The sequence below is a fragment of the Pteronotus mesoamericanus genome, unplaced genomic scaffold (genome assembly GCF_021234165.1).
Source record: "Pteronotus mesoamericanus isolate MK-2021 breed Mesoamerican mustached bat unplaced genomic scaffold, CSHL_Meso_final contig_74, whole genome shotgun sequence".
Taxonomy (NCBI): domain Eukaryota; kingdom Metazoa; phylum Chordata; class Mammalia; order Chiroptera; family Mormoopidae; genus Pteronotus; species Pteronotus mesoamericanus.
Window position 1 is genome coordinate 17,280,089 of NW_026555247.1, and position 27,871 is coordinate 17,307,959.

A 27,871-nucleotide genomic window follows, 5' to 3' on the forward strand; every position below is an offset into this window, starting at 1 on the left:
TAAGCATTGTGATCATTCCTACTTTATAATATCCTAGTCTAAAAAAGGCAGAGTACAGTAATCTCCCCTTCCCCCTTACCTGTGGTTTTGCTTTCTGTGGTTTTAGTTACCCACGGTCAACCGTGGTCTGAAAATATTAAATGGAAAATTCCAGAAATAAGCAATTCATGACTTTTAAATTGCTTGCCAGTCTGAGTAGCATGATGAAATCTTGTGCTGTCCTGCTATATCCCACCTGGGATATGAACACGAATCATCCTGTTGTCCAGTGTATCCACACTGTACTGTGCTCTCTGCCTGGTAGGCACTTAATAGCTACCTCGGTTATCAGGATGACTGTCCCAGTATTGCAGGGCTTGTGTTCAAGTTACCGTTACAGTAGCCTAACACTACGCCCTAATGCCTACGTCATTCACCTCACTTCATCTCATCATGTAGGCCTTGTATCGTCTTACATCATCACAAACAGAGCGTGAGTATAGTACAATAAGAGACACCGTATTCACATAACTTACTACAGTATATTATAGTTGTCCTTTTTATTTTAAGTTATTGTTGTTAATCTCTTACTATGCCTGATTTATGAATTAAATTTTATCATGCATGTGTACGTATAAGAAAAAAACATAGTAGAAAGGGTTTGGTACCATCTGCGGGTTCAGGCGTCCACTTGGGATCTTGGAATGCATCCCCGTGGATGAGGGGGAACTACTGTAACTGATTCAGCAACCACTGCCCGGGATATTGGAGACTCCTGGGTGTGAGTGCTGGGACCAATGGCCCTGGGTTCAAATTCTGGCTCTACTTTAGAGGTGTGTTCTTGGGCAGGGTACTCTGTGCCTCAGTTTCCTGATTTGTGCAAGGAGGGTAATTCTAACACCTGCCTTCTGAGGCACTGATGAAGAATCCTGTGTAAGTTGAAAAGAGCACCTGGCCCGCAGCAAGCTCTGGGTGCCAGCTGCTGTTAAGAGTGAGGCCTGTGGGTGCACATGGCTGTGTCTGTCCCTACGTGATGGTTTCTTTTCTGCGCAGTTCCGCCTGGTGGTGAAGACAGCCCTGAAGCTGCTGCTTGTCTTCGTGGAGTACTCGGAGTCCAATGCGCCCCTTCTGATCCAGGCCGTCTCTGCTGTCGACACAAAAAGAGGTGAGTGGTCCCCGCCACCCTCATTTCACCAAGGTAAAAATATCTGATGCAGGAAGCCTTCCACTTCTCCCATGTTCAAAACAAGATTAGCAATAAACAGAATTCCCTTTGTGTGGACCTCCCACTGCAGGAAACATATTTTGGGAGGATAGTAAATATATGAAGATTAGAGACAGAACAAAGGTTGGCAGCACTCATAGGACAGGCCTGACCCTGGGCTTGTCTTTACACTCTGTCCCCAGCCCTTGCCACTGAACACACACAGGACCAGCTCCTTCTCCTTTCCCACCTTGCCCGCGACATCTTGGCCCTTTCCTCCCCGCCCTTCATACATGCTCTTATTGGCTCTGGCCCCTCGTTGTTCCCCTTCCTCCATCCCACAACCCTTCCTCACTGGGAGCCCTCACCATCTGTCACCTGGTGTCCTTTGCCTCCCCAAAGTGCTACCCTGGCCTTTGCAGCTGGAAGATTCTTCTAAAACACAAATTTGGTCACATCATTTGCCACCTAATACCTGCCAGTGGCTGCCAGTGCCCACAGGATTAGGTCTAAATCCTTCACTGGACCTTGTAGCATCCAGCCCCTGTCCGCCTGCACCCCAATCTCCCACCGGGCCTGCACCACGCCCTCCCTACCCTGGGCCAGACAGCTCTGCACTCTCAAAGCCGCGTGCCCCTCTTCTCTGCTGCGTTGTTTTCTTTGCCCGTCTCTCCTGAGTGCGTGCCCTGCTTGAGGACAGCGTGCCTGGCTCTCCTGTCGATGCCCCAGCGCCTAGTTGGCCTGTGTCACCTACCTGGTGAAGAATCAGCTTTGGATTTGGTTTAGTGTGTAACATGCTATGGCCCCTATAATAGTGGGAAGCCTCAAGCTAAGAGGTTGGGCTTTTGTACTTTATTTTATCCTAAAAAAACAAAACAAAACACACAAAAAAACCTTTTGGTTTTCTTCCCCAGTAAGATACTATCATCATCATCATCATCATAATCATCATCATCCCAGTAAAACTCAACGAACAAAAACTTGATAACATTTATTTTCTTTTTATGATTATAACAGTAATACTCTATGTAGAAAATTTATAAATAGAACAGTATAAAGAAGACAATAGTAAAGTAACCTCCAATCTCACCAGAGAGAAATAGTGTTAACATGGTGATGTATTTCCTTACGGTTTTGTGTATGCATACCTGTGCACAAGGCCACGCACAAATCAGCCGAGATACAACTGTCAAAAGGAAACAAGGGGCCTAACTAACCCTTTTTGATTCAAATTATTTGTGTGTGAGATTCAATGTTGCCCTGAAACCCGTCTTCCAGGGCTAAATTCAAAGGTCAAAGAAAGTAGATCACTGGTTACTTTGAAGATTGGGATATAAGTTAATGAAAACCATCCAGAACCATAAATTGGGCTCCCATACTTTTCCCCTGAATGCACAGGCAGATGCCAGCTCCCCACATGGTGGATTGCAGGCCGGGGTCCTCTCTGGGCCTCTGTGTGGATGTGCGTGACAGAGACAAGCCCTAGTGTACAGCCAGGGGCTGTGAGTCTGGACGATGGGTTCCTGGTCAGGGCAGGCCTATGTGTTTTTTTCTCCCATAGCATGTTGCCATCTGGTATTAGGTTTGAAATTTCTTATGGCCAAAAGTAGACCATGGGGCCAGCCTGTGAATCCTTAATGAAGACTGCCAATAGCTAAGAAACCAGATTTGGTGTATCCGAGGCCAGTGAATGAGATTTAGGGCCAAAGGGAGTTGTTTGGGAAGACAGCGAGGCAGATCCTTTCATTCAGGCTTGGAGGAGCCAGGCGCCATTTCCCAGCTCTGGGGGTTACTTTAGGAGGATGAATGGACTCTTCATTTTCCTGTCTTAAATTTCACGTAACCTAGGGGCCCTTGGCATGACCTTGGGGTTGTGCTTTGACTTTGCTGAGTTGGGAGCTCAGAGTTTCCTTGCTTGGGCTTCACATTTCATAAAGGGAGTGTTGTGGGTTGGGGGAGCCATCCCGAGACAAGCCCAGGGCATGGCACCCTCATTCAGGACTCCATCTACTGTCCCAGCCAGAGGCTCCGTGCTGTACTCAGTCTCTTCTCCAAGACAAAATCATGGCCATCTTTCCCCAATTTGTTAAAAAAAAAAATTAAAGAAACTAATAGATTAATTACTTAACCTCATGTTTCTTCTCTTTTCTTTTATCCTTTTTTTGCCTATAAAATCTCTTAAGTTTTGGGCAACCACTGTCATCTCTCTGCTACTGAGCACTAGCAGCCAGGGGGAAAAAAAGGAATATCACTAATGGAAACAATTAAGACTTTGCTTATCACATGTGATTCAATAGCATGTTACTCTGTGGACATGTGTGGTCTTGGCCATAATTTTATAATGCATGCATATAACATCATTCTATTTTACTGCTAGTAAAAGTGTTCCTAAATCCCATGATGGAATTAAACATATAAATACATCAGGGTGTTTGCAGAGAGCAACATGCCTTCTAGGTGCCTTTCCACCAGCAGGTTGAGAAGCAGCTGTCCACTTCCTCTGGGCAGAGTGAGAGTAGACAGAGGTGCCAGAGGTGACCAAGGGCCAACTGAACATGACCACTGTGCACAAATTTAAGCCATAAATTTTACTTGTCAAGTGGCTTTAGACACATTCCTCTGGGGAGATAGGGCAGAGAATGGATATGTTAAAGTATAGACTGGTTTGTTTTAATAGAAAGGAATTCATTTGGATGATGAAAACTATCAGATTCAAAGAATCAACAAAGAAAATGAGCAAATAAGCTACAAGTCCTCAAATATTACTTCCACCAACAGCAAATGGAGCTGCCCCAGAATAAACTCCCCTAGTGGCTTTACGAACATTGTCACATGTGGGTTAACCAGCAGAGTTCACTGTGTGAGTGTGGACAGTTTACTCTTTGGCCACGAGTGGTCCAGTTAGGGAGCTGGCAAGAAGCTGAGGGGTCTAAGTCCTACAGAGGGCCGAATAGATATTTATGAATTAATGAAAATTAAAAATGCCCGGTTTGATCCAGGCAATTGACACATTTGCTCAGGGGCTGGAATGAAAAGGTGGATTTCAGGTGGCCCTTGGGGCATGATACAAAGGCTCTGTGCTCTACTCAGCTTCCCCCGCCCAAGACAAAGCGGTGGCCATCTTTCCCCAATGTGTTAAAAAAACAACAAAAACAACTGCATTAAAGCAGACACACATGTCTGCTCAGACTGTTGAGTCATCTTCCCTTTGGGTTGGATGTTCAAGTCACTTTCTCTTTCTAGTGGACAGGGACCAGCAAAAAGATAGAAAGACAGTAAAATGCACATGCAAGCCCGTAAAAGGGTCTTGCTTCATCATGCTGCCATAACAGAGACCCCCTTTCCTTGCAAATTCCTTGTGGTGATCAACGAGGAACTGGCGGAGAGCCTTCTGCAGCCCTGGGAAGGGGGCCCTTCCCTCTGACTATCAGGGTTTGTCGCTCAGACAGAGGATGGGGCAAGTGACCAGTCTGGGTAACCAGTTTTGAAATTTCAGTCATAAATTGTGAGTCAGCACTAATTTGGTTCAGTCTGCCTTTTCCTTCATTTTTTTTTTAGTACTGCTTTTGAAGAAGTTCCATTTTTCATTTGAATGTGAGGCGATGAGATATGACATAATTCTTAAACATTTGTTCCACACATGATTAACAGGGGGAAATATCTAGCCTTCCTTTCAAGCTGTCCTGTCTCTGACTTCTGCTGGAGGATGTATTGATCTGTGAAGAATGTACAGAGCATGGTGGAAGTCAGGGGTTGACAGAACTCAAGATCTATTTCCATTAGTATTTATAGCCGAAGTATGTATGTTAAGTGTGTTCATCAATCGTGTTGAAAGACATGGAACATACTGTGAGGACCTTCTGTTCGAATATTAGACCAACTCTTGTACAAGGCATTTTGCTAAATGTATTATTTTCTTTGGGGTTTAATGCAGAGACCTAGGAGGAAAGTAAAAGGGGGAAAGTACTGAGCGATTTATTCTGTGCTTATTTATCCTGGGTTGAGAGAGAGGCACCTTGGTTTGGTGGGAAGAGAAGACTGGCCTAGGAGCCTGTCCCCTGGGGGCGTCATCGCTACCCCCAACGCCCATTACAATTACAGCTACTGACATTCTTGTGCCTACCCTGTAACAGGCACCATGCTAAGAATTTTCCATATAAGAATTTTTTATATTTTTGATATTTAAATACCAACTGTGTGCTTGAAACATCAGAGAAAAAAACAGGCTCTCACAGAGCCTACATTCACTCCAGTGATTGGGGGCAGAGTTGGAGAGGGACAAAGGATCATGATTAAGGAAATTATTGTCCTCTAATGTACTTCTTTGTCAGTGTTAAGGCAAAAAGGTGAAGTGTTTATCTCAGTGATACCTCACAGTAATCCTGTGAGATTGATACTGTCCCTCCAATTCAGATGCATTTCCTGAGCCGCAATTCATTCCACCATTCTGGGGCTCAGTGTCTTTCTATATTATGTGGAGAAATTAGATTATATGGTTTATGATTCTATAACAGGACCCCTCCCCCCTCCCACCTACACACACAGACACACGCACACAGATAATCACTGTATGGGCCAAGCAAAGGCAGTGCTCTGGTGAACTGGACCACTTAGTTCCAGCAGGTGGCCACTACAGGGAAAGTTACAGCTGCTGGTGCTTAACCTAGGCCAGCTTGAGCCCGGCCAAGGCTGTTGTGTTGAACCAAAATGTTTTCTCCCCTTTACCTTCATTCTTCTAAATATTTTCCATTTTCTGGTCCCACCAAAAAGTAGAATGAACATTCATCCCAATAGTATCCTATTTTACAATATATCCTAGTTTACAGACTTAAAAATCCTTAAATACTAATAAGGGAATCAGATATCTCAGCTGAAGAATTTGTTTTTCAATTAAATTAAGCTAATATTTGGGTTTGTCTATATGTGAGAGAGGGAGGATACAATCTGGCTACTTGCCCCTCTATAAGGTGCTTCCCTTTGCTTCTCAGCCTTTCCTGCCCTTGCTGTGTTTGCATCTTTGGCTCCAAAATATGCAATCAGGGTGCAGTTCTGGGCCCACCAGCACCACTAAAGTTCCTAACTTCAGTGCTTTCTCTCCTGTACAGTCTTCCCTTTAATCATGCACGGATAACTGATAAAAATGTGTTTTCTGCTAGGGTCGGGTACTGAATGTGAATAATAGAAGTTGCCCTTATTATTGTTATAAACACAAGCACGGGCACTTAAAGTGCTTGAAATGCCCCTGGGCAGTGAGACCCAAGACCTACTAACCCCGTCGATTGACTGTCCTGAGGGCAGAAGTGGTTACTTTGCTAGGGTTTGAAGAATAAGCGAGGACTTCAACATAGTTTGGTGATAAACATCAGCAAGAAGATAATTAAGCAGTTAATAGGCAAAGGTTCATGCATTTGTGTTCAGAATTTGAAAGGGTTATGGAAACCTGTCTCTTTCTGACCAACTGGGCAACTTGGCTCAAGGAAAAGGCTCTGTTCACTTGATGGAGAGCCAACCGATCTCCACATCAAACTACATCTCTGTCTTTCACATCGTATAGTAGGTTCCTGTTCCTTTTTAAAAATCCTTCTGTCCTCTCTCCTTATCTTACTGTGTGCATGTACCCTCTAGTTCTTTTAAAAATGCCCCAACTTAACCCACATCGTGCCTTCTCAGGGATCTTGATTCCCTTTTCAGCAGACATTTTGCTCTGACACAACCCATCCAAGAACCAGCATTTAGAAGACACTGGTTTTAGGTTAGTTTAGAATTTACTTTGATCAGCAAAAGGTAAGCAATATCCTTGAGATCTTTACAGAGAAAGCAGGAAAGAGCTTCATGTTCCGCACGCCCACGCCAAGGGCAAGGCAGCACTTCAAATATTTGCCTCAGGCCCAGGAACTGTGTCAGGGTGTTGCGTCCCTTTTGCAGCCTTGGCCTTGGCCGTGCTGATGTGCAAGTCTTCCTGCTTCCCCCTGGAGTCAGGGGGTAACCACCCATGAGCCTATGCCTGCAGAGCCCCATTTAGGAACCTCCTTTGTGCCGAGACCTCCAAACCAGCTGCACTCAGGAGACCTCCCTCGCTGAGCGTCAGGTGTCGATAAGTGCTTTTGCCTTTTGAGTGCCTTCACTCTGTGTTGCCGTGTGTTCTGGTGCTCAGGCCTTCCTGCTACATTAGATTGTAAAACTCTTGAGGGCAGCCTCCCACTAGACCCAGTGCCTTGTACCTGGTTTAAGCTTAGACAGTAGTTATATCTTGATTAAATAGAGATAATATACTTCTGTTCTTGAAATGTTTGCTAGACATGCGTTTCACTATTAGTCCCTACAGCCCCCTGCTAGCATGAGTGTAAAGATCGTCCACATCCCCTTCCCTTGCAGGAGATCAGAGCATAGAGCACTGATGCTCAGAGATAAATTATCAGAAATTTTTGCACTTAGAGAGTGAAATACATGGCCTAAAACACTGCATGTGAATGCACTTTTTGAAAGTCACATAACTAATATAAAACGAACTTTCAATCAAATTGATAGGCCTCCTGACACTGAAAAATATGCATTTTCAAGTACATAAGGATAATGGGGTATATCATCACAAATTAGAAGCTCGTGTCACACTTTGATATTTGGTGACAGAGAGACACTGCCATCATTGGGTAGAGAATCTGTAGATAAACCCTGAAGTGAGTTGAATAAGGAATGTTGAATTTCTGTTCCTAATGATTTTTGCTTTGCTCATAGGAGTCATACCCTGGTCAAATATCATGGAAATCCTGGAGGAAAAAGATGGGGTCGACACGGAGCTGCTAGTCTATGCAATGACTTTAGTGAACAAGGTTGGTCAATGTTTGTTATGGGCTGAATTGTTTCCCCTCAAAAGCTATAATCCCTGGTACCTATGAATGTGACCTTATTTGAAAATATAGGGTCATGTAGTCAAGTTAACATGAGGTCATTAGAGTGGGCCCTATCCAAGTTGACTGGTGTCCTTATGAGAACAGGAAAAGAGACAGACCTAGAGGGAAGATGACGTATATACATGTCCATGAGGAAGACGGCCACATGAAGACAGAGGCAGAGATTGGAGTGATACTTCTATAAACCAGGTGATGCTAAAGAAAGCCAAGGATTTCCAGCAGCCAATCCAGGATGAGGCAAGGAAGTTCCCTCCCTGAGGGTACTTCACGCTTCAGCGAGAAGCATGACCCTGCAACACTTTGTTATCACAGTTCTAGCCTCTCAAACCTTAATAGGATAAATTTCTGTTGTTTTAAGCCAACCAGTTTGTGGTAACTGATTATGGCAGCCCTAGGGAACTAATACAATGTGAACATTTAGAATTTGCCTTCTGACTAAGAGCCACATCCCACGGGCCCCATCACCATGGCGGAAACCATGGCTGTGGCATGCTTCTTCGCAGGAGAAAACCCTTTGCACTCACGCATGGTATGTGTGCCTGCGTACTGGTGCACACATGTGTGAAGCCCTGTGTCTGCTTGCTTCCTGTGCTTTGGTCTTTTCCAATAAAACCAGGATTATGACAGAATTTTATGACAACTTTTCCTATAAAGATGTCCCCTCAAAAACATTTTTCTTAAAGAAACTAATTAGCAATTTTTACTCTAAGGAAATAGTACATGGTCAGGAAGAGATGAAGGTGCTCTTATTCCACTGCTTATTGAATTCTGAGTGCTGGGGGCTGAGTGAAAAATTCCCGGGGGTGAGTCCCATCCTCCTTTTAAGATGGTGACAACACCCTTCTGCTCTCATTCCTCCCATCGTGTCCCTCCCTGGTCACCACCTGAAGGGCAGTTGTAGCATCATCCCCAGAGATGCTCCTCTGGCAGGGGGTTGGTCTCACACTGGCCTGGGGCAGCCCACTTTTTGGACTGGAATTCCCTCCTGACAGGGCCTCAACCTTTTCCTCCATAATAACCGAGGCTGGGTCGGGCGGTTATTTCTTGCAGATCGCTGCAGCCTGGGCCCCAGGCCGCGTGCCAGCCCCGCCGGGGCCTTCCCGTGTACTCTGCAGGCTGCTGGGTGCAGGCCCACAGACAACACCCAGAGTCTCTCCCTGAAATGGAACCGGAGAAACATTTTCCTCAGGAACTGGAGAGAAGTGGTAGAGGACAGCATAATTATAAGGAGTAACTTCCACTAGATATGAAAATGTCGTGCACATTCTAAGGATCAAAACAAGGTGGTCTTGGCTCTTGGCTCAGCAGAAAGATGAGGGGAGCCGAGGAACACCAGCACTGACCCCAGTGCACAGGATTTCTCATGCTGCGACTGAAACCAAGGGGGACGAGTTAGCTTATTCATGATTGGGGGAGGTCTTACCACACAGAAATAAACAAAAACATACTCTAACCATATACCAAAATAAATGCCTGATCAATTAAATAGTTCAATGTAATAGATCAAACCATAGAAAAATGAGAAAAAACTCGATGTGAAGATTGGTTGGTCTCTGTTAGGTAAAGGGTCACTTTAACAGTAAAACCAGTCAAGAAAATTTCCAAAGGAAAGTGCTTAAATGTCTCAGTGCACAAAACTCTATAAAGTCTTATTTGTAAAAATGAAAACCACAAATAAAAGCTAAAGGCAGGTGACAAACTGGGAAATTATTTTCAAGATAAATAGGATGGAAAATGATACTATTCTAAATATATTAGGAGCCCAGTCAAAAAATTAATAACATCAAACCTATTAAGATTAAAAGAAATGTACAGTAAAACAACATGCCATTTCCCCTGGGTCACATTGGCAGTGATCGCTTTTTAATGAAAGGCATTGGTTGATGAGGACACAGGAAAATCTATTGCAGTTCTGGTGAGGAGTGAACACCACTTTTTGGTAGATAATAATTTTGCTTTCATTTAAAAATCTGTGAGTTTATTTTACCATGCAATTTTAAAGCAATTTTCTGTTGGTTTTTTAAGATTAAGGTCATCAATTTCCCGTCATCTTCGGTCACTGACATTGTTTTGGAAAACACTGAGTTCAGCAAAAATGGAATTTTCTCTCTTGCCCAGTGTTTTCCACTGTAATGCTGCCCATCTTATGGCTGGAGGCCGTGCTCAGCTGTTCCAGTGACCCTGGCAGCGTCGGCACGGTGTGGCCGTCCCGCTGCCAATCCCTGGCAGGCACCGGGGCGTCTCAAACTTTCCTTGGCCTCAGGCGCGTTTAATGTTCAGGAATTCCTCGCTTACTCTTTCTGTCTGGCAGTACTATCTCATCTTTTGTTAGTTCTGTCCCGGGGGAAGTCCAGGCAGGTCCTGAGGACATTACTGCAAATGGCATCTTTTCTTCCAAAAGGTCAACAGATTGCTGGAGCCCACACTGGTTTGTTCCCTGTTGTGTTTTAGTCACGTTCATTGCCCCAGTGAATCCAGTCCTCTAAGACCCCTAACAAAATAACAAAGTGACATGTTATGTGGGTCTGGGAAAAATCTAGACTTTGAAATCTAGGAAATTATTATATTGCTTTTCTTTTGTTTCAACTTAAGAAAAGTTGATGTCCTAATGATACGGAATTAAAAAAGTGAGCATTTTTATGACCACAAAAAGGGACTAAATTCTGGGCAGCTCATCGTTCTTTCTGAGACTGAAATGCTCCTTTGTTAAACAGGGGCGTTAATGGGGGCGGTTTCCAAGATCCAGACTAATTCTCACCTCTGTCCTGGCCCCGTCCCCAGCCCCATGTGATCAGAAGATCCGAGGGAATTTCAGAGACAACCTCCTACTGTGGAAGCTGAAGTTATGTAGTGCCATTCTTGATCCAGCTGAAATTCCCCCACTTGGCAGGGGGATCATATACTGACCACCTCATAGAATAAGATGAGGCGAGTGGGGAGATGCATAGCAGGCGTATTCCCAGGGGGCTGGCTGGAGAGTTCAGGGAAGGAGGGCTCCCAGGAGCCCCCGGGAAGCAGGGCCAAGGAGCAGTAACTCGGACGGAATTCATGCGTAGTATTTGCCTTTTTTTTTATTTTTCATTTTATATTTATATAGTTTTTATATTTCATTTTATTGTTTTTTTTTAATTACTGTACAGCAAAAATTGACTTTTTTCCTTTGCTATTTAGCTATGTAAGTTTTAACCCATATATAGTTAAGGATAGTCTTCATAATTAGGATACAGAATGTCTGCCTCCCCAAAATATCTTTATTGTTACAATCACATCCCGATCCCCTCTTCGTGCTCCAACAACCAGTGATTCATTCTGTCACTATGGTGTTGTCATTTAAGAACGTCACATGGAATTGTATAGGATGTATGCCTTTGAGGTTAGCTTCTCTTGGTGGAAGAGGTTCATCTACGTTACCAGGCGCACTCATAGCTCACTCCTTTCTGCTGCTGTGCCAGGCCCATTGTAGATAACACTACGGTTTGCTTAGCTCTTCACCCACTGAAAGAGACTGGGGTGTTCACAGCTTCTGGTTTTCACAAATAATGCTGCCCTGGATGCTTGTGTTCAGGCTTTGGCCACACTGGTTTGATGGAATCAGTGAAAACCCAGGGAGAGGAAACTAAAATGTCCTTTAGCACAGAGATTTCTCCCTCTGAGGGATGCCTGTGAAGATTCACTCGCCACTGGATCTGGCAAGACAAGGTCTTAGAGAAAGCAGGAAGCAGGTTATGAGGGGTCACCTGAGAGTGAAGGTATCAGGGGACATTTGCCTCCTGGACTGTTCTGGAGTAGCTGCCCCCTTTGCCAGAAGTGGGCACAGTGGCAGGGAGGAGTCAGGGTAGAAACGGGAAGGCAGGGCCCAAGGAGAGGTAGGAGTGTGGCAAAATGGCTGGGCTTTTTGTGAAAGAAGAGCTGAAACAGGTGAATGTGCTTCTAGGATGTGTAGTCCCCTCCCCGTGCAGGTGAAAACACTTAGGTGTACGCAGCATTTATTACAGCTTCAGCTTGTTCACAGCTCCCCGTTCTGTGTCCTTGCTGGGGTCACGGACTTATTAAGCTGCTGGATCCTGGTTATTTTTCGCTTATTTCTGATCTCAATAACAGTGAGTTGTGTCCTCCTGGCTCTGCCTAGAAAGGAAAAGGGCATTGTTTGCATTATGAAGAAAGGCGTTCTTTCCGACATGAATAGCCTCCAAACAGAAGTGTTAGGGAAGTTGGTGCTGTGAAGTGGTCGTTAGGAAAGTATTGGTGTTTTTCTCTTCCAAAGCAAATTGCCACATTTACAGTAATTTTGAAATATGTATGTAGGGTTCTTAGAAATGCAAAGATAGTGAAATAAATAGGGACTAATGGTCTGAGTCTGAAATTGAAGGTCAGAATAATTTGTGTAGAGGGCATGAGTGTGTGAGGCGAGGAGACTAGAACAGCGGCTCTGAGCACAGCATTGATTCCAGGTCTTCAGAGGTTACTGAAGACCTGGTCTCTTGTAACCTCTGGTAAATTCCTTTCCTCCCGCCCTTTCTGTCCCTCAGTTATAAGATAAGGGACTTACAGTAAATCACCTCAAAGGTCATTCCAGTTCTGACAAGAGGCTTGGTCTGAGATCATCCTTCTTGTAACAGAGGAAGAATTCAAAGAGAAGTCAGCTTTTTCTTTCTTGGGTTATTTATTTGTTTGTTTGTCTCTGAGTTGCTGCTTTACAATTTCTCATGTTTTCCTAAATTACGCAGACCAAGGGGAAGGCCTACCAGACTGAAAGAAAAGGAAATCATTAAATTGTTATCACTTCAGCTGTTGGTAGATGGCTCTTAATAGGAGTTTCTGATCACTGACTATGTTGGTTTTCTATTGCCATGTAACCAATTACCACAAACTTAGCAGCTTAGAACAGCACAGCTGTATCGTCTCACAGTTTTCATGGGATGGCATCCAGCACCGCCTAGCCAGGTCCTCTGCTCAGAGTCTCACCAGGCTGCAGTCAAGGTGTTGACTGGGGCTGGAGTCTCAGCTGAGGCCTGGGATCCTCTTCCAGGCTCTTGTGGTTGTTGGCCGAGCTCATTTCCTTGCAGCTGTAGAACTCGTGGTGACTTGTTGCTGCTTAGGGGCCAATGGGAGGACCGTTCTTCTAGTATCTGAGTTCAGGAAAGACCTCAGCCTAGTTTTAAAGAGCTCACCTGATTACGTCAGGCCCACCCAGGATAACCTCCTGTTTGATTAACTCAAGATCAACTGACTTGGGCCCTTAATGACATCTGTAAAATCCCTCCACCCTTGCCATATAATGTAACCTAACCATGGGAGTGTTCTGCCAACACTCAATGGGAGGAGAGTACGCAGCACCTAACAGCATGGGATCTTGGGGTTTGTTCTTCTTATGCTAAAGAAATCTTTTCTCAAATGAACTTGTCCTCTATCTTGCTTTGTCCTGTATTATTATGATCATGGCCACTGTCTACTACGCAAAAAATAAAAATGCCTTGAGAGCCTGGAGACAGGTCCTCAAGACATGTCTGTGCCCTGTTCTTTCTTTGTCCAGACGTTGTCAGGATTGCCAGACCAAGACACCTTCTATGACGTGGTGGACTGCCTGGAGGAGCTGGGCATTGCAGCTGTGTCCCAGCGGCACTTGAACAAGAAAGGGACTGACCTGGACTTAGTGGAGCAGTTGAACATTTATGAGGTAACAGAACATGCCTTTTGTAAGGCATCTCGCCGCTTGGACGAATGTCAAAGGCCAAGGTAAACATACTCTAGACCTGTGGCTCTGAGTGTGATATAACAGCACTTGCAACACCTGGGAGCTCTTCCAGATGCAGGTTCTCAGGCCCCAGCCGAGACCTGCTGAATCAGAAACGCTGAGGGTGGGCCTGGCACTCTGTGCTGTACAGGCCTCCTGGCAATTGGGACGTACACCCCAGTGCGAGAAGCACTAATCAAGCAGAAACTTGGTAGCTTGCTCATTTATTTAGTTATTCCTATTTTAATCTAAAGAATATGCATTCTACCAGCAGTACTTTCATTCAGGCTGAAAGAGAGAGAGAGAGAGAGAGAGAGACAGAGGGAGAGAGAGAGAGAGCGTGCGCGCCAGAGACAGAGAAACAAGGACAGACAGGCAGATAGAGGTCATGGTTCTTATATCTGATAGGGATGAATCTTCAGGCAGGGCCTGCTACATCATTTGTAGAACAAAGTAAAATGGAAAAAACTGCTGTTAAAGATACTAAACATCTTTTACTTTCTTCCCCAGTCTCTCTCACCTTGTGATTATGTTTGTTTTTAAAAAGTTTGCTATTTCATGTCATTGTAAGGAAAGAAACATTAAAATTTAAAAGTATTAGCAGGAATTTTACTGCTCATATTCATATTGTCCAATGCCAGTTTAAAATACAATTATAAAGGCATTTAACCTGTATGCAGAATCAGCAAAATCCGGTAGTTTGTTACTCCTACAGGCACAGGTATTTTGTTCTTACCGGAAGAGTGGAAACACTGTTCAAAACTAACTCAGCTATTTTTACTTCACTTCTTGATATGTGTTCAATCTGTCAACACTCTACCTTCAACTTACTGATGAGTAAGGAAGGCTAAAAGGAAAAGGAACTGTGGGCTGTGGGCTCTCCTGTCTTCTCACTTTCCCTATGTCGTCATTTCAGCCTACATGGCTGGTTAACACAGGAAAAACGTAACACTGTTGAGAAAGGATGGGATAGGATCCTTGGGTTGCCATCTCTCGTCATGTAAAGCAAGTTCTCGTTTACCTGGAAAGTGTGGCCTCCGGGGCTGTCAGTGACTCTGCTCAGCCAGTCAGAGGTGTACCGCACTCTCCTGGCACTCACTTTCAGTGCCCTGGGTGCGAGGAATGGCAGACATGCATATTGCACCTACTTCTCTATTGCATGCCCATGCCCCATTGGCGCACTGGACTTCACTTGTAAAACACAAGTTTAAAGTTAAAATTTATAAGAATTTCAAAATGGTGAAAGCAGAGCGTTAAGCCAAACACAGAGCCCTGCTGAGCATGACAGCGGAGCCCTGTACAGTTGCAGAGTCCACGTGCCCGTGGAGCACTGATGATGCTTTGGGTTATGCATCATGGCTTCAGGGCCTCCTGAGTTCTAACTGCTCCCAGTGGGTTAATTTTAGGTCAAATGCCCACTGTTGTTAAAGTTATTGATATTTATCCGATGTGACTATTGTCTGGGCTCTAAATGAAGGTTAGAGCATATTTTGGGACTAGCAAATTACTTATTGCTAAGCCTCATCATCACAATTTCTTTTCATGGCTAGTGGGGGACAGAATCTGGAAACACATTTCCCCTTGGCCGGTATGACTTTGAATAAGAAAGTTTATTCGTTTAGGCCCAAGCTTACCCATAATAATGGAGTGAACCAGGCTGTCCCTGAGGATTTTGTATCAGCAGTGTTTTACATTTTCTTTCACATCCCCCCCAACCCCCCGCCGCCCAGATTTCACTCTCATATCATAAAGGTAACTATTTCAAAGTGTAAATTCAATGGATTTTAATATAGTCACCAGATTGCATACCCATCACCACCGTCATATTGCAGAATTTTTCATCACCCCCAAAAGAAACCACACGCCTATTAGCAGATACTCTTCATTCCTCTCTGCCCCCCCACACCTCCTACCCCCAAACCACTAATCTCCTCTCTTCTGTTCAGATTTGTCTTTTCTTTCATATAAATGGACATTTCATATAAATGGAACCAACATGTGGTCTGTGTGACTAGCTTTCACTTAACATGTTTTTAAGATTCATCCATGTTGTAGCATGTATTAGTACTTTGTTCCTTTTTGTAGTAATACTCTATTGTCCAGCTATGTCACATTTTGTGTATCCATTCACCATCTGATGGACATTTGTCTTATTTCCATCTTTCCACTATTATAAACAATGTTGCTATGAACATTTGTGTATGTACATTGTCAATCCTCTTGGGTATATATGTAGGAGTGAAATTGCTGGTCATATGGTAACTGTTTAGCTATGTGAGGATCAGCTAGACTGTTTTCCAAAATGGTGGCACCATTTTACCCTCCTGCCAGGCATATAATGAGGGTTCTAGTTTCTCTACATCCTCCTTAATGCTTCTCTTTGTCCATCTTTTTAAATTCTAACCATCCCAGTGGGCATGAAGTGGTATACATTTTGATTTGATTTGCGTTTTCCTGGTGACTAATGATGTTGAACATCTTTCAAAGTGCCTATTGGCCATTTGCATATTTTCTGTCAAGATATGACTATTCATTTCTTTTGCTCATTTTTAAATTGGGTGTTTTATTACTATTGAGTTGTAATAATTATATAGATATTCTGGATACTAGATCCTTGTCAGATATAAAATTTAACATATTTTTCCCCTATTCTATGAGTTGTACTGCTCTACTTCTGATCTGACTCATCAGTCTTATTCATAATAACTTGAAAGTATCCTTTGTAGCTCTTTCTGGCAGTCCGACTACTACCCAGCACTGTTCTCTTGCTTTTCTTTATAATTTAACCTGAAAACAGCTTATTCTGTGAGCTAACACAAAGGATCAGATTATTAAATCAGAACTGACAAATCAGGGATCTTACCCAGTATCTACCCATGCTAATACTTTCGAGAATTCAGGGCAGTAGAAGTGTAGAGAATCAGGGAGTGGTCTGGGACATCCTTTGTGACCCACAGGTCCTGTCTTCTTGCATCAGACATGTGCTGTCTGACTCAGAACAAGAAACAGAGTCTCCAAGTGAGGTTCACAGGTCTTCTCACCCAGTGAGTAGTATTCAGTTATGAAACATGTCTACTGCAAAGCCCAGAGAGTCAGGGCTCGTACATCTATAAATTCTGGGTCTATTTACTGTAAGTAATCCTTAGCCAAGAACATATTGCTAAGGACAATCCAGAAATAAGAACTCTCATTTTAGCAAATACCATTAGACTGTTTATTAGATAGTCTAGTTATTAGCCTATTTATAAGAGATTAGATGGGGTCACTTGCCTTCTTTCTTTCCTCAGAAGCATCTCGCCTATAAAAGGGGTGAAGTATCAGAGGCCAGCTGTTTTAACTCCTTCATGCTAATCTATACCCCTAAACAACATATTGTTTAATTTTGTCTGTTTTGAAGCGGGAAGCATGTCATTTGTATCCTTTAGAATTTTCTCTTTTGCTTAATGTTTTTGAGTCCTACCCATGTTGTTATATGACTTTCTAGTTTGTGCGTTTTCACTGCTGATGAACATAATCACAATTTGTTTATCTGCTCTGCTCTTGATGGAGGTTGTCTTGTTAACAGTTCCATTGCCGCAATAATGCTATCATGAGTGTTCTTGTACTTTGTTTGTGTGTACACGCTCACATATCACTTTTTATAACTATTAGTTTTATTCTTGCTTTGTAAAAATATTTAGGAGTTTTTCTTCTTTCTCTTCTCTTCTCTCTGGTTTTTGATGGTTTAATAGAATTCCCTTGGGAAAGTGTGTATATGTGTGTGTGTGTTGGGGACAAGAGGGTATTTTTGATAACTATATTTTTTTTCCTATGGAAATCAATCTGTTTAAATTTCCTGTCTTTACTGGGATCAATTTTGCTAAATTATAATTCCTTGAAAATTCATTTCATCTGGATTTTTAAATTCGTTAGCAAAGAAATATATAGTCTCCTATGAGTGTTTTTAATTTCTTCTTTGTCAGTAAGATTTTCCCTTTGTTATTTTTCACTTTTTGTGTTTGTTATTTCTTCCTTTTTTTCTCTAGATCAAGTAGTGTTTTGTCTATTTCATTGGGTTTTTTCAAATAATAATTTTGATTTATGTATGATTTATGCTGCTTTTCTGTTTTGTGACTCAATACATTTTTATTTTAGTTTGTTGTTTTTTCCCTAGATTTTTGAGTTGTATATTTAATTTATTCCTATTCATCTGTTAACCATCCTTGCATTCCTGGAATATAACCCACTTGGTCATGATGTGTTCTTTTTAAAAATGTGCTGTTGGAATTCTGTTTGATATTTATTTAGGGTTTTTACACAAGTGTTCATAAGTAAGATTGGTCTCCCCTTCCCCCTCCCCCTACCTTCCCCTCCTCCTTTTTGTTTGCCATCTCTAGCAGCTGGAACAATACTGTTATGCTAGCATCATAAAAAAACAATGCTAGTAATCATGACACTTCTCTTATATGTTGCTCTTGTACAGTGTACTCCTAGTGCTGTGTCTGTGGTTTGTCTCCAGGGCACTTCTCTTGTTGTTTCTCTTCAGTGGCATCCCTGGATCCTTCTTCTCTGTCCCTTCCCTTTCAGTGTTGAGGTTTCCTCAGACCTCCTTTCTCAGTCTATATGGCCTGTCCTATGACTTACACCGTGAGTTTAGCAGCCTTGGAGGCTGATGGCTGATCTTGGACCTGAGCTTTCAGCCAGACCCACGGCTGCCTGCCCCTCTGCCTGCTTGTCTTCTTGCACTACATTTATTGATTTGTGGCCCACTCTATGGGGCCCACATCCTCTGTTGGGTCTGAAGATACAGTGATAGCAGGTCTGTCTCTGCCTCAAAGAACTTCCATTCTGTAGTCTGAGACAGGCAGGTAGCCGATTCCCCCAGCAGCTAAATGTAATGGCTCTGGAGACATAGAAGGTGCGGGGGAGCTTCAACTATATGCGACATGATCACCTGGAAGCCGCACATAGCATGCTACCAGCTCTAAATGAAGCCTTTATTTTCTCACATGCCAGAAATAAAAATCCCGTACAATCTGTTCCTTTCTCCAGCTGTACAAAAGACAGAGTCTCCCAAGTTACAAATCTGGAGCTACTCTGGACTTTTTTCTCTTTCCTCTGTCCCTACACTTAGAATTCTGATTACTGAAAATTGTACTTTCTTTATTCCCCTAGCTTTAGCCCTCATTGTTTCTTGGCTGGATTACAGCATTATCTTCTTACACATTTGTTCCTCTGTGAATTGGTTCATTCAACAGAATTTTACTGAGCCCCTACTATGTGCCAGACACTACCCTAGGCCCCAGAACACAGCAGCTGCCCAGACAGATAAGGGCACTGTCCAGAAGGAGTGCACATTCTAATGGGGTGTATACAGTGACAAAGTACATGGATAAGGTGAGAATCTGAGATTGTGAGCATGTCTACAAAGAAAAGAGGATGAGGTGGGGTGAGAAACTGAGGTGTGGATGAGGAAGGCCCATCTGAGACGATGGCCTAAAGAGAGACAGTGACGTAAAGGAGAGCAGCAGAAGAGCTGCAGCTCGGCAGGTGTGAAGGGTCGAAAGGACATTGGTGTGGCTGGAGTATAGGGCCTGGGAAAGCAACCAAAGCAGGGCCGGCGACGCTGGCTTCCTGCAGGGGCTACATCCTGGGGGGCCTTCTCCGCTCCCTCCTCCTTAACTACTCTCTACAGCTAAAAACAAGGGCATTCTCCTGAAAGTCGGATCTTCCATTTCTTTGTTGAACAAACAATAGTGAGTAAGTAAATGAATATATGAAAGAAAGAGAGAATGAATGAATGAAAAAGTTTTTTCATGGCCAGCAGGATATAGCCCAAACTCCTTGAACTGTGCAAGGGCCTACTCACTGTGTGGCCTCATACCCCTGGGACCTTTCCTCTGGCCATTCCTAAGAAGTATCTGAAGGTTCAGCCACATTCAACATCTCCTGTGTCTTGAATGTAAGAGACAGGTCTTTGGGGAGCTTTCCTTTATCCATCCTCTTTTCTTTGCCTGGAAAACTCCTCCTTCCAGTTCTCAAATCAGCAAACTCCTATGCCTCCTACAGGGGTACCCCCAGGTGGCCCTGGTCCATGAGGTCTTTTTTGGCAAGGTAAAAGGAGCTCCTGCTGCTTGTCCCCTGCACTTGGTTCATAATCCATGGAAGAGCACTTGCTTATGTCCACCCCTTGGACTGAACAGTCCTCAGGATGTACTTGCCTGTCTGTTTCCCTTTGAGCGACTCCACATCATATGTCTCATTCCTCTCTCTAGATCCAGTGTCCATCAGTGCACCTGCCCAGAGTAGTTCAGTACGTGCTCAAATGAAGGTCTCTTTTAATATCCCATGTTTTACCACAGTGTTTGCCAGATGCTGGGTGGGAGGAAGGGTGCGATCTAATAAAAAAGCAGCTAACCTTAAGAGGGAAGATGCCCTGAGTAATAACTCCAGGTGACAACTGAGTGCTTTATATCGGTGAAGTCAGGATTTTTCTTTTGTCCTGAAAGCTAATGTAGTTTTAAAATAATATTTATTGCCACAGGACAACTAAGTTCAGTATACACAGGGGCAGCGAGGAGGCCTATAGACAAAGCCAACGTTTCCTCTATGAATGTTTTTAAGCATTTGAAGAAAACGGTTGGGCTTCTAGAATTCTTCTTAATAGTAGAGGACGTCTGGTGACCATATGTCCTGGACTTTCTGGGGACAGGCCCAATTCCATGTAATTAATTCCATTTCAGAAAGGTGACTTAATCTATGTTTCATTCATTTCAATTTTTATAGTTTCATATAATTTTATAAATATGTAAATTCACAAATCAAAATAAAAAATCTCTTGTCAGATATTGTGTTCTAACTATGGATTCTCAAAATGTGGTCCTAGTAAAGGCATCTTTAGGCTGGAGACTTTGGGGGTGAGGAGTAATTTGTACTTTTAGAAATAATTCACTAATAGGCCTAATCTCTTAAGATCCTTCTTTGTCACAAGTGATAAAAAAATGTGTATCTGTTAGCTCTTGGCCATAACAAATACGCCAAAAACTTAATGGCCTGAAACACCAAGTGTTGCTCATGATTCTGTGGGTCAGAAATTCAGACCTGGTTCAGCCGAGAGATTCACATGCAGCTGCCATCATCTGATGGCTGGACTTGGGCTAAGTGGCCTAAGATGGCCTGCTTTCCTGGTTTGGCATTTGATGCTAGCTGTTGGCTGGGCCAGGCTATCCTGCACGTCTTCACATGATAGCAGCATTTCAGAGGGGCAAGTCCAAAAACACCAACACTTTCCAAGCTTCTGTTTGTATCGTGTTTGCTGATGCCCCATTGGCCAAAGGAAGTCACGTGGATAATCCTAGACTCAGCATAGGAGAGGGCTTCCCAAGGATAAAGAGACAGGAAGTGCTATTCCCTGGGAGCCCAGCACTGGTACAGTCTGCCACAACCTATCATCAGCACAGCTCCATTGTGACATGGTACCAGCACAGGCATCCATTTCACCTAGAAACTCAATCAAGTTGTCTGCATATGAAATAAAAGAAGATGTGGCATAGCAATATGGAAAAGGGTTGCATCTGTTATGTAAAGATGGCTGCCTACCATGGATGTTAGTAGTAGTAGCGCAACAGTATAAACTCAAAGAAATGTTAATAGCTTTGGCTTCCATCAGGTTTGTTCAGGTTGTTGGATATTAGATAATACTAAGAAGCTATTTTAGGTAGGATAGCGTATGGTGGTTATGGTGTTTAGAAATCCTTATCTTTAGGAATATATACTGAAATATGTACCTCAAAAAACTGGCTGTGCGAGGTCGGGAGCACACAAGGGGTGGGGTGTAAATGAAGCAACATTGGCCAGGAGCAGATCACTGCTGAACTATCACAGGTGTTGAACACATCACAGTCTTAATACTCTTCAACGTACTTTGTGTATTTTTGAAGATTTCCGCAGTAAAATGTTAGAAAGAATGCCCAGATCATTCAGTGGCCTCAAAGACTGGTGGAAGGTCACAGGAGCCTCCTGAAGCTGCTCCTAACTGCTTTCCCAGTCGGGGGACAGGGCGGAGGCGGGGGTCAACAAGCAGTCAGTGCTGGGCCCTGGAATCCGTGTGCTTCTCATCTGAGTTTTAGTTTACAAACACTGTTCCTCATTTAATTAAAAGAGTTAGGAGGCATCTGACAGGCATCCAGCAAACTCCATCATTTGGGGGAAGTTGGAAATCTTTTGGGACAGAATTGCTTTCACCTTGTGTTCTCATGGAGGGCACTTGTGGTATGTACAGTTAATTAGATTTGTGACCACAGATTATGAATAAGTCTCGTAGTGAGTTTTGGTCTCTCCAGGTGTTTTCCAGCTCTTAAGGTCCTTGACTTGAATCTGTAGGGCTCTCTAGAATTGGAAGAATTTGGAGCTTCCACTGTGGCCCTAATGTAAAAGTAAAATCTCTCTTCCTGCCATCAGCAGACACTGCTGAATCTAGGATTCATCTTGTAAAACAAAACCACGAGCTAACACCAGCCCCAAGTTTCATGTTAGACTATTCCTGCCTGCCAAGCCCGAGGCTGCTGTTGGCTCAGCTGGGACTCTGGGCCTTCTCGCCCCTCCACGCACTCTTTTCTTGTTTTAAGGAAATAGATGTTCTGTTGAAGATCTGAACATTAGAAAATCCCCCATTGGATTCCATTTTATGGTGGTGTTTGGTAATTTTTCTAGAATTTTCATTTCAACTCTCTGATTGTCTATCTTCCTTGACAAAAGGCAGTTAAAGTGGATTTTACTTTGTACACACAGTGTGCGCATCTGAAAGGAACTGTGAGCAGACTGGTATTTGATCTTTGGATCTCTGAGGTTAGACAGGAATTAGAAATAGCTGAACTCTACTTTAGCCCCTAATCTTGTTATTCCAAATGTGTGCTTAATAAGAAGCAGAATCAATACCTCAGGTCAGAATAAGTTCGAATGGTCTAGAATTTTTATATCTCAAAATGAAAAAAAAGCAATTGTCTAGAAATACTGAAAAATATTGTCCTTGGTTAGGTACAAATCATTTTCAAATTTTCCGCATAAAATGCCATTTGAAGTGTTGAAGTTGAGATGGTAAACCAAATGTATGATTTCTTGGTTCTTGCAGTTAAACTGGAGAGAGGAACCCTAGGAAACAGACTTTCCAATGAGATTTTATAACAATAGAGCTTTTCCTGAACTCATATCAGTTCTTACCTCAAACCTCTCCAAATTATGTCTGGTTAGTAAATTCAGAGGCACAGAATAGTCAAAATAGTGTTGAGTTGCCTTTATGTGTCTGAGAGTTTGTTATAAAATGTATCTGGCAGAGAGACAGAAGAGCTTTCGCTTAGTTCACCTTCTCCAAAGGCAAAAGCTAGAGGAACCTGGAGATGGAGAAGATAAAGGAAGGTTCACTCTTGTGAAGAAGGCCACATTCTCAGGAGCTCATTCCTCTGGACCAGCAGGAGAGTGGCCAACCTGGCCTTGACTCAGCCAAGCTCACCTTGTTTTGATGAACACTGCTGCCGAAACTTTGGACATAGGGGACCACTGATTCTGCAGAAGCCAGATTTTCTGTAGATAAATAGGTGATATCAAGGCCATATGGTATGATTATCTCTCTGTGTCTGTATGTTACTTCTCCATTCTTATATCAGGACCAAGTTGTGAGAAGTGACTGAGAACACCCGAAGGCTGGATCACTTGCACCTTTGGGGACATGAGACTATGGGTCTCCATGGTTGCCACGTAAGAGAGACTGCTAGACTTGGTGGAGCCTGGCTTACCTGGGCTTCAAGGTGACTGACTTGCCAGGTCTGTGCAATGGAGAAATTGGTGGGCATCCTATGCCCCTTCATCTAAGGGCATAGGTTATTGAGTCATATTTATTGAGTACCAGCCACAGGGAAAGCCCCACTCTAGCTGCTTTATGTAAATTATCCTCATATATGTTATTTGTACTACAAACCTGCAAATGTGGTACTTACTTTCCTCATTTGGTGGGCCAGAGAGAAGGCAGGTAACTTGCTGCAGGCCACACCAGATTTGTTCATGGCATAGCCAGCTTGCACACAGAAGTCTAGTCAATGACAACCTGTGCTCTTCTTACTGTCCAGTTTTAGAGAAGCTAGGCATAAAAAAAACATTAAGGAAAGTGGAGCTAAAGATGAGTTAGCCCATGGCTGCGAAGAGTGAGCGTGGAAAAGGAGCAGAGCTATGCCCAGTTCAGATCGTTAGTGTTGATGTGAGGTGAACAAGCTGTGGGATGGGATCCAGGACAGAGCAAGGTTAGGGATGGTCCAGCTGGGCCTCTAGAAAGGGCATCGACTAGGAGCAGGACCAAATAGCGCTTGGAAGAGGGGAGGAGGGTGTGAGTGACAAAGTGTAAGCCCATTGTTTTCCTGCACAAATATGCATCACTTTTAAGAGGAAATTTTTATAAAATTTTATTCTTGGGGTCAGGTCTATTTCTGGTATCTATTTTGCACGCTTCTAGTTTAACTCTAGGCTCCACCCCCAACCCTGAGACCAGGCTGCTGAGGGTAGTTGCTAACAACAGAGCTGTGTGAGATTCTGCAACCAGGTAGTACCTTCTACGGCACTAGGTCTCTGAAAAAGGTCTGCGGATGAGGCTGGTTCCCCTCACCTGGATCTTGTGGCTCTCCCCTCTGACCAGAGTCCTTGCTGTGCTTAGCTTTCTCGTTGGGAAAGCAAGCTCAGGAACCATGAGGAGCCTGAAGGCTTCCTGCCACTGGGCTTCAGGAGGACATCTGCCTCCTGGACCAGAGAAAAGCAAAGGGTGGCCTAGAGAAATGACAAAGCTGAGCTCCAGGGTAAAAATGCCATCCAATACAAAACATTTCTTAGACCTATTCAGGATACTTGTCTTTTCAGTGTGCATTTGATTGGGTAAATACACAGTGGCAGGCATCTTTCAGTCTGCAGACTGTGCTTTGGGTCAGTCTGGCTGTGAAGGCCTTTTGGAGAAGCTACGGCCACGGAATGGGGTGAGCTTGACGTGCACAGTCTCCTTTAGGGGCTAGGAAAGAATCGAAGGCTTTCTCTGCTTTTGCAGGTGGCACTCCGGCACGAGGATGGTGATGAGACAGCTGAGCCACCACTCAGTGGGCGCCGGGACCGGAGGAGGGCCAGCATGTGTTCCGGAGGCAGCGGAGCTGAGCACCGGGGCCTGGACCGCAGGCGGAGCCGCAGGCACTCGGTGCAGAGCATCAAGAGTCCTCTGTCAGCTCCCACCAGTCCCTGCTCCCAGTCTGCTCCAGGCTTCCAGCCCTGTCAAGTGCGAGATCTCCGTGAAAAGTAAGTGTTCACCCAGCGGTGGGGAGGGACGAGAGACGGTAGGAAGGGAGTTCCCCACCCCACTGGTGCCCGCACCCCACCCCACGTACTCTCCTGCCTCTTCTCCACCATTAAAACACCACCCAAAGTTGCCATGGAGCTACCCAGAGCAAGGTGGTCCTAGTGACAAGCACAGATTTGTTCATTATTGACCCCATGAACTCTTCTCTACCCCCTTGTGTTTTTATATGATTTAATATCTCAGTTAACACCTGTTTAGAAAAGCTTTGCTTAATTATATGGTAAAGAATCCAAAACACAAAGCTTTGGCCTAGAAATAAATGCCACCACATACACGTGACCTTGTAAGAGTTTGGAGATAACACATGACAATGCTTTAGTTAAATAGAGCAAATCTGTAGGAGTTTCAAAATACACATACATAAATATAAACTATATAATTCTATATAAAGTTTCAGTAAATACAAATGTTATCATTTATTTAGTCAGTCATACAGCAAACATTTTTCTTAAGTGTCTGTTATAGGCCAGGACTATCTGAAACCATGAAGATATATAAATGGAAAAGGTATGATCTCTGTCCTTAGGAACCTCAAATCTGGGTTGGGAGAAAGTAAGGATGAGGAAAGTAGATGGGAAGAAGTAGATAGGTTGACAGTCCCACGAGAAATTATACATATCCAAAATATAAAGTTTGACAAAACCTAAGGGAACTCAGAAGAGGTTCCATAAAACACAGGTGCAGCACAAGGATGGCCGTGCGATGCTGCCCTGGGATTGGGCCAGCTCTGCCTCCCTGATGCTGTCGGAGCACTAGAAGGATGGGGCTCTGGGGGCCAGGCTGTGCCAACTGGGTCCGCCGGGCTGACTGATACAGTTGCCAGTGCACCACTTCCTGCTGCCTGCAGGGTGGAAGCCCTGCTCACAGCATTTGGCTGGAGCATTTGCCCCCATCATGGAGATCCACCCGGGAGCCATATGTAGGTCAGGAGGCTGCATGGTGAAGAACATAACTCGGAATAAGTTGGATGACCTTAAATGAGTGATCAAGATATGTCCTTTTCTCTCCATCCCTAAGGGACCACCTACCCCCACCACTGAGAAGTGCCCTGAGGGGTCTGATATTCATGGAATGACTGCAGTGCAAACCAGGCCATGCCTTTGGGTGCCTTCTATTGCAGGAGGTGGAGGGATTGGTCTGAGAGTGATGTGCAAGGCAGGGTCCACGTTGTCACCTTTCTCTTCCAAGTAGGCTCTGGTGTTTCTGTTTCTGAGTGTCTGTGTACAACAAGCTCTATTTCAGTGAAAAGAAGACTAAAACTCCTAAAAAGATTGATGGAAGAGAACACCTACCGTTGACATTGCATTTTGCGATCTAATATCTTCCAGAAACTCTGGCCGTGCTCAAAGGCCCCTGAAGCTCTCTCCGGTGCTGCATCTACTAAGCTTGAAAAGTTAACATGGAGAGAGTTGAAGAAAGTGTACACAATGGGCTGAAAAATCTGTATTTAACACCACCAAAGATGCTGAGAATGGTAGTTAGGAGACATTACTGCAGCACTTTGTGACCTTTTGCTCTGTCTGACTTGTGTCATGTTTGTTTCTGTTCTATTTCTTGCTGTTACACTTTTCAAAGGTCCCCGTGTTGTGAGCTCAGATGACAGTGCCTTGTGGTAGGTAACAGCAGTGGAGTGGGCCATCCCTGGCCCAGCTCACAGTTTCGAGGCGCCAGGCTGGATGGGACCTGGAAGGGGGAGACCACAGACACCGCTCCAGGTGTGGTGCTATCTCAGTATTTTCAAACAGAGCTGATTTTTCATTTTACCAAAATTATCACCTTCATGTAAATTTTGTAGCATTTTTTTTTTTTTTTTAGAAAAATAAAGTTTCTAGCTTATAAAGGCAGATGAGGCCTTACAGGTTGATGATTATGATGTGGCTTCATCCACAAGGCCCGTTGAAGGGATTTTGCCGGATGGCCCCAAACGACAGAACAATTTTGGCAGAGCTGAGAGTGGGACAGAGGGAAAGGGCGACGAGAAGGTAAATTGGAAATGATCTCCACAGGCATAGCTCAGTCACCTGCTCAACATCTGTGCCTCTAAACATTACCTTAGTATGAAGTAATTCATTGTGTTAGATTCCCTGTAGACCTTGAAAGACACAGAAGCATGCCTGACCTAGATTACTCTTCATCTACCTGAATGTTCTGGCCCAAGCTGTTGCTAACTTATAGCAACATGCCCGCATATGCCACACAGGAGGAATTTCAGGCCGGATTTTATAGCTCTGTAACCCAACTAATGCTGATATCTTTAAAAAGAAGATAAAAATGTTAAAGTTTAGAATGAGATTCATTATGTCCTAAAATGCATATGGCACTCTGCCCTGAGTTGGCCCTTGTACATCATTAGGCCATTACATCGTTTAATTCTCACATTGTTCCTCTGTAGGATCCAGGCAGGATAAGCAGCATTGTCCTCCTTCTACAAGTGAAAACACAGTCAGAGGGTTGGTGCCTTGAGAGGAATCACAGGACTAAGCAGCTGAGCCATGGATTAAATTCAAGCCTTTGGTCTTTGCTTTTCAATGTCTAAATTGGACAAAACCACTTCCCAACTAATAATTCCTAAATGTAGTCATTGAATGAGATTTACACTTCTGACATTTTAGAGAGAGAATTTTATTTACATACCATGTAGATGTGTTTCTATTAAGGATAAATATAAAACTTCAAAGAGC

The 27,871-nt window shown here is 43.8% G+C and overlaps 1 protein-coding gene across 6 annotated transcripts in view; it reads left to right on the forward strand.

The window, feature by feature from the left end:
- FHOD3 (formin homology 2 domain containing 3) overlaps window positions 1-27,871 on the forward strand; it is a 427,145-nt gene that overhangs the window by 269,924 nt on the left and 129,350 nt on the right. For 5 of the 6 annotated variants that reach the window (XM_054583546.1, XM_054583548.1, XM_054583549.1 and 2 more), the window contains 4 exons: window positions 1,033-1,144; window positions 7,919-8,013; window positions 13,628-13,771; window positions 24,888-25,129. In XM_054583546.1, coding sequence (XP_054439521.1) covers window positions 1,033-1,144; window positions 7,919-8,013; window positions 13,628-13,771; window positions 24,888-25,129 — 593 coding nt within the window. The remainder of the gene's footprint in view (window positions 1-1,032; window positions 1,145-7,918; window positions 8,014-13,627; window positions 13,772-24,887; window positions 25,130-27,871) is intronic. The other variant, XM_054583550.1, reaches the window with a different exon arrangement.